Source organism: Propithecus coquereli, unplaced genomic scaffold (assembly GCF_000956105.1).
Source record: "Propithecus coquereli isolate 6110/MARCELLA unplaced genomic scaffold, Pcoq_1.0 Scaffold85, whole genome shotgun sequence".
Taxonomy (NCBI): Eukaryota; Metazoa; Chordata; class Mammalia; order Primates; family Indriidae; genus Propithecus; species Propithecus coquereli.
In genome coordinates, this window is record NW_012154729.1 from 1083513 (window position 1) to 1091289 (window position 7777).

General features: G+C 33.4%; 1 protein-coding gene across 1 annotated transcript in view; it reads left to right on the forward strand.

The window, feature by feature from the left end:
• UHRF1BP1L (UHRF1 binding protein 1-like) overlaps window positions 1-7777 on the forward strand; it is a 158260-nt gene that overhangs the window by 81875 nt on the left and 68608 nt on the right. The window contains exons 2-4 of the mRNA XM_012663986.1: window positions 2436-2598; window positions 3834-3872; window positions 5145-5236. Of these exons, the coding sequence (XP_012519440.1) occupies window positions 2436-2598; window positions 3834-3872; window positions 5145-5236 (294 nt within the window). The remainder of the gene's footprint in view (window positions 1-2435; window positions 2599-3833; window positions 3873-5144; window positions 5237-7777) is intronic.

The following is a 7777-nucleotide window of genomic DNA, read 5'->3' on the forward strand; positions in this document are numbered from 1 at the left end:
GTTCATTTCCAAATCCCTAGTCCCTGTTAAGTTGTAGGTATCAACTAATTTATTGAACAAATGAATAAATAAAATACTCAAAGCCTTGTATAATCTGCCTCCCTCTCCCTTGCCCTTCCAGGTTTATCCTCTGCTCTCCTGGCCTTCTTGGTACATACTAGATACTGGTCTTTTTTCCAGTTCTATTTTTATACTATGCTTCTTCCTGCCTCAGAACCTTTGTATGTTTTATTCCCTCTGCGTGGAGTACTCTTTCTTTCTCTGCCCCTTTCTCTTCGTACCCTAGTTCACTTGTACTCATCCTTTAGATATCAGCTCAAAAGTCCCTGTTTCAAAGAAGCTCTGGATTAGGACCCCTCCTGTATTCTCTTAGTCGTGCCATTTGATCTTCTGTCTCACGAGCTAAACTGAAAACTCCACAAGGGCATGAGCATTGAGTGTACTGCTTGCCAGTGTATGTTTCTGAATAAAGAACCCTTAATAAATGCTTATTGAATGCTCCCTTCCAGCTCTAATATTTTACATCAAGGAAGTGGCAGGGCTTTTTTAAGTTTACCTATGGTTAGGAATGGAAGCCTACTGGAAAACTTCATGGTATTGAATCAAGCACGATTAGTAAGAATAATACAACACAGCATCGTTGGTCAAATTTGGGTTAAAAATCAACTTTGTATTTCATAATTCACATTCTGTGAGGAGATATGAATCCATATAGAATCTGGCACAAGAAATTCTGGTTTGAAGTCACTGGAGAAATGTGTGTATTGATTGGCATTCTTGTTAACATGTAAGGCGTGTAAATATCTCGTACATTTAGTTGCTTTGATATTTAACTTCCAAAAAAAGTAAAAGACTGACTAACTCTTTTGTCAGGCAATAGTTAATCTTGTCAGTAGTTTTACTTTTGAAAAAGTACTTGGGTAAAGTTAGCACTTTTTCATTTTTTAGGGTTCTTTTGAGGATTAAATAAAGTAATGTATATGAAAGTTTTAAAGTACATGTTCAGTTTATTATTATTGTGATGTTAGGCAAGTATGTTCAAGATTCTTGTTATGTTTACTCATTCAAAAATGAGGATAAAATTAGGATTAACCCTAATGGGTTATCATGGGAATTAGATGAGATAGTAATGCATGTATTCAAAGAGCTTGGTATACTGTAAACCCTGGAAAATATTCACTATTATGTTAACTATTATTCTTTCCTATCTTTTTAAATTTAAGGGCTTTGATTTTTAAGTCATTATAGAGAATCTGAGTTCTTTCATTAGAATTCAGGGTCTAGTCTCCTATGTGACTTTTGGCATTTTAATTGAATACTTTATGCTTGTTATTTTAACTCCTTTAAAAAGGATAAATGGCATTTGTACAGCTAATTAGGGTTATAAATAATTGATGTTTTTAAGAAGCTCACAAAGAAAACACCAAAATCTGTTGCTAAATAGAATTGAATAATCTCCTTCCTAAGAGACCTTTTAAAACAAGATATATGTACCATTGTTTATTCCTGGAATGATTTGGGTCAGTTTCTTCTTTTTGTTCTTTTGGATTTTTTGTTCTTTTGAGAAAGGGTCTTGCTCTGTCACCCAGGCAGGAGTGCAGTGGCGTGATCATAGCCTACCGAACCTCAAACTCCTGGGCTCAAGCGATAATCTTGCCTCAGCCTCTTGAGTAGCTGGGGCTACAGGTGGGTGCCACCACGCCTAGCTAATTTTTTTATTTTTAGTAGAGACAGGGTCTCACTCTTGCTCAGGCTGGTCTTCAACTCCTGACCTCTAGCATTCCTCCCGCCTTGGCCTCCCAGAATGCTAGGATTACAGGTGTGAACCACGGCGCCTGGCTGATTTGGGTCAGTTTCTAATGCTGGGAATCATTGCATGATTCTGACAGGAGTATTGATATTCTTTGATCGTCATTTGGGATGATGAATGATGTCTGCTTTTGTTGTTGCTGTTGGTACTGCCACCACCACAACTGCTGCTTCTGAAGGGTGCTCTCATTCCTTTATCTTCTTTGCATGTTGGCTAGTGGCATAGATCTATTCCTTTCTCTCTGTAATATGTAGTGAAGAGAACAAAATGTAATAGAGGATGCCTCAAAGTCATCCCTACTGCTTTGCTTAGTGTCTGGAATATAGTGGATGCTCACTGAATACTCATTGTGTTTGAAAGGCAGTAAGAACCAAGGAGAGATAGATCATATATGGAAAAATGATATTCATATGTGTGCCAAAAAAACTGTAGCCGTTGTGAAAGAGAACTGTGGGCAACAGAGATCAAAACACATCGAACACATTGAATAGGCTCTAAAATAGAGCCTCCCTGCAGTTTTGTGCTTCTTTGTGCTATTATACTTTTAATATTCTGTATATTTGTAAGAATGACTCTGGGATACAGTAACTGACAAAAATAAATGTCAATGTATATTCTCTTTCAGATTTACCAAAAATTTGTCTCCTGATAAGATCAATCTAAGTACCCTTAAAGGAGAAGGTGAACTGAAGAATTTGGAGTTGGATGAAGAGGTGCTCCAGAACATGTTGGATTTGCCGACGTGGCTTGCTATCAACAAAGTGTTCTGTAATAAAGCATCCATCAGGGTGAGATTTTTATCTGTGGTTTGATATCTGTGGAAGGCCTTTTATGTTTTCATTCTACATTTCATGTCTATCTTTTAAAAAAATGTTACATATAATTCTATAAAGAAGCATTTTTATTAACATACTTTGGAAAGAAAAATGGCTTTGCACAAATGATTACATGACTGTATGCCTTATATAATTGAAGTCATTTATTAATTAATGCTATATAGGTCTTAATTTTTGTTTAAAATTTAATTGTATTGATATTTTAAATAAAATTATTAATAGTTTGTTAATAAAATAATTGCTTCCATTTGGTACATATTTAAAGATAGATTTTTTCATAGGATTTATTGTCAGAAGGGACAATTTAAATTTGTAGCAAGTAAATACTTGATTTCAAACGAAGACATAAGAACCAATAAATTCTTTCTCTACGCATAGTTTTATTTTCAATTTTATCCCTTTTTAAATTTGTTTTGCTCTCATTTTGAGATTTTTAAAGTTTTCTATTTAGTGTTATTGTTATTCCTACTTACTACAACTTATTCTACTTATCTTTGTCTCTAATCATATGACGGTTTGTACCATTTCTTGCTCTTAGAGACCAGGCTTAGTTAGAGAATCTGCTCAGTAGAAATACTGCACCCTGATTTGTTTCATAAATTAAAATTTGAGCTGCTAAGAAAAGATTATGGAAAAGGTTCCCATGTCCTTTAATCATCACTTTAAATTTTTGTTCTGTCCTCCATAAAGCCAAATATTTATAAGACTTGATATTTTTAGAGCAGGATATAGTTGAACATTATTTATTTGATATTGCCTACATTTTATATTAATGCTTTCACTTTTGTATTTTGTCTTGCATATTTATAAAATATTTGGGAAGAATTCTAGGAGTAAACGCAGATTATTACATGAACAGGATACTGATTATGCTTTGCTGGCGACTCTTAGTTTAAATTATGAAATGAAAATGTGTTTTAAGGACTGGGAAAAAAGAAACTTCAAAGAACTTGGAAGTTCCCATTTAAGAAAATGACTAAGAAAATACAGCTAGTAATATTTTCTTATATAAAATGGTTATATCTGATTTCAAAAGTATAAATGAGTTGCTGAAGTTATTATTTTGCAATTTAAGAAAAAAATCATTGGATGTAATTTGATATGTCTGTCACTGTATTAAGAGAGCAACCGTGTTGATATTGCCTTTTTTTTAATGATTCATTTCAAAGAGATTTTTTTATTTGTAGATCCCATGGACAAAACTGAAAACACATCCTATCTGTTTGGTGAGTTCTGAAACCACCTCAGAAGTAAATACATTAATATGTTCACATTATCTAGCTACTCTGTTAATATTAATCTTTTGTTTCAAGAAAACATAATTTCTTGGGTTTTTCACCAATTGGCTTTCATTTGCTTTTGATGGAACTTAGTTTTCTCAGCTGTTAAATGACAAATTTAAACATCAAAATAGGATTTTTAAAGTTTTTCAGATCTAGAATGTTATGTTCTGAGTTAGTATAGTATTTTATTACATCATTTAACTCTTTATTGACATACTATGGAATTCCTTTTTTAATAACGTTTGATCCTGACTTTTGTGAATTTCTGTTTTTGCTGATCTAGTAAATTAAGTAATATGTTCTTTAATATAATTTGCATTTTAAGGAAAGTTAAAGAGAATTGATCACTTGGTCATTTATTGATTCACTCCATAAATACTTACTGAGTCCTGCCCTGTGCCCTGAGAGAACTTATCTTTTAATAGAGGAAACTAACAATGAACAAGTGAACAAATGAGATAGTTTCAGACAATAAATGCTGTATATAAAATAGGAAATAATGACTGGAGTTATGTTAGTGATGACTGCGAAGGACAGTAGATCTTTCTTCAAGGAAAAAAGTATTACCCTAAGAAAGAACTTTTTTCATTATGGGAGTGTTTATTTCTTTCACATTTCCTGCTTATTTCTTATTTTCTGTAGTTTTATGTCTTATGTCTCAGATCTTAGATGGGAATTAGATTTTTAAGGGTGATTAGCCGAGCGCAGTGGCTCATGCCTGTACTCCCAGCTTCTTGGGAGGCTGAGGCAGAAGGATCCCTTGAGCCCAGGAGTTTGAGGTTGTAGTGAGCTATGATGACACCACTGCACTCTAGCCAAGGCCACAGAGTGAGACTCTGTCTGAAAAAAAAAATTTTTTTTAACAGTGGTTCAAGCCTGTTTACTAATATATAATCTTACTTATCAAATAATAATGTAGTACGTCTGGGATTAGAGATTGCATTTCCATAAAATCTGATGATCTCAGCAATTAAAAGCTACTTCTTAATGTTTTATGCCCATACTGCTGTAATGTACATAGCTTTCCCACCAAATAATAAATGACTGCTTTGTTTTCTTTTTTAGCATTTGTCTTCTTAGATGTTTAGAATGACACTTAAAAGAACTCTTCTCACTTGCTGTTTGCTCCTAAAGAAATGAAAGAGAAAATAGTATTATGTAAAATATACATAAAATATAATGTCTAATTGTTTGCATTTTTAACATTTTTATTAGTCCCTAGATAAAGTAATAATGGAAATGAGTACATGTGAAGAACCACGAGCCCCTAATGGCCCATCACCTATTGCAACTGCTTCAGGACAAAGGTAAGCTATTTCCATTAATTTGTATGACTGTCAGTGGGAGTTCTTTTCTATAATCAACTCTGTTATCTGTAGTAATGAGATGTAAAGAAAATAAAATCCCTTAACAGCTTCTATTTCAGCCCCCTCTCCCATCAAACATTTTACAGTTCTCATTATATATATTGCAAAAATAGCAGATACATATGACTTTTAGCTTATATATTCACCTTGCTATCCTTGAAATAAATAGTAATGATAAACCACGGGCAGAGCAGCAGCTGAAAATGGAAGCAGAAGAATTTAGGCATTCTCTAAATTAGATAGTCCGCGAGTCTCTGAATAGTTTCTCTGCATATCATTTTTTCTGTATCCATGGGAATTTTGACTCCTTAAGAGTAAAGTTGATACCTTAATAAATTAGAGACCTTTTGGGTTACTCTTAAAAGTCATTAAATATAAAATGTTCATACTTTCCACAGATTGTATTTTGATAGATAAAAATCAAATGCTAATAAAGTAGAAGCATTGGGATCATTTCATAAAGCCTTTTTCAAAAGTTAGAATACTTCTCTAAAATATTTTTGCTAAAAATTGCCTACTTATTTTTTCATTCAGTAAGTTTGGATCTTGTACTATACTTCATTTCCCTAAGGCAGAATCTCTGCATTATTTTTGGATTCACATAAAACATTCACATAGTTTTTAATGTGATTAGTGCCTCCTCGTGTGTCACATGGCAGCCCTGCACATCTAGATCCACCTTTATGTTAGTGCATTCTATAAGAATACTTACACTCTGATCAGTAGTTTACACATGGCGATCTCATGGTGATCCATTACACTGCTAAGAGTTATTTGATGGTCAAGTTTATCGGATGTACTGTTTATTTTTTCTTTCTTTTTTTTTTTATTCCATGCATACTCAAGTCCTAATATGTATGGTTTATATTTAGACTACAGGTACTGGTGACTGGAGAAAGAGCTTTTATATTAACTTCTTTGTAATTTATTCATCATTCAGCAACTTGAGATTTTAAAGTTATGATTTCAGGTTTGATAGAGTAGTTAGTCGTTAGATTGCCTAGCATTGGAAAGAATTGAAATAAGCCATTTTTGTCCATGTGTGGTTAGTGTAGTTGACAGTGTTCTTCCTTATCCTTGTTTTTATAGTATCAATAAGCGTTATAATTTTGGTTTCGTAATCACGATAATCTTATATTAATATTTTGACATATGGCAGCATGATTATTCTATTACAGCATTTTCCGGACTTAATCATTTATGGTGCTTCTTAAATCTACAAAGTCTTTTAAGCTCCTTTTCTTAAAATTGTGATTCAGTAGGTGTTGAATAGGTGTAAAGAATATGAATATGCATTTTAACAAATTGTTGTAGTCATGCATCTTAGAGAAGCACTGATCTATTTGATTTTGTTTCTAGCTAAGATTAAAATCAAGAAATTAACAATGAACAGACTGGTGCTTCCCTCTGTGCAGGTCCTGTCGGCTGAAAATGCTCCTACAGATTAATGGTCTATTAAACATTGTAAGTTCAGAAATTTGATTTTTTCACTTCACATGGAGGAGAAACATCTATGTGAAGATTAGTCAAACTCAGAAGAGACAGTCGCCCCTTGGTATGTGTGGAGGGTTGGTTTCCAGAACCCCCCCATGGATACCAAAATTCATGGAAGCTCAAGTCCCTTTAATAAAATATGTAGTGTTTGCATATAACCTATGCACGCTCTCCCATATACTTTAAATCAGCTCTATATTACTTATAATACCGAATACAAAGCCTACTTATCACTTCATTCACATGATTCAACGCAACACTTGAGGCACAGCAAAGTCAAGTTTTGCTTTTTGAAACTTTTTGAGTTCCCCCCCCGCCGAATACTTTCAGTCAGAGTTTGATTAAATCATTGATGCAGAACCCATAGATACAGAAGGCCAGCAGTATTTGTAAATGGGAATTTCACCTTTCTAGTATATAATGGACAACATAATCTAAAAAATGTAGACTTTGTTCATTGATTCAGCCTTCACCCTTCAGGTGGTAGATCTTTGAATATGGATTGTAACATTTTTTAGTTTATATAGAATTAGAGATGGGATTGGATATTCCAAAGGGTATTCTTACACAATTATTCCAGGAATATTTCTATCCTGAGTGACCAGTATTTATCTTTAGGATCAAAGCAGCTCCTCTCTCAGATGCTGATGAGTTCTTGGTCTTTAGTTCTCAATTTTCTAAACTCAGAGTAGTTGACCATTTTGTTTTATAACAAAATTACCTCAGGGAAGCCAAGGAGTATGTAAATTATTACATATATGCCATTTCACATAAGGAGCACAGCAGCCTTTTGAGGCAGGTATTATTTACATTTTACAAATGAGGAAACTGAGGCTCAGAGACTTTCAGGAGTTTATTAATAATAATATACAGTCAGGTACTGTATAACAATGCTTCAGTGAATGATGGAATGCACATGTGATAGTGGTCCAATAAGTTTATAATACCATTTTTATTTTACCTTTTCTATGTTTAGATATGTATAGA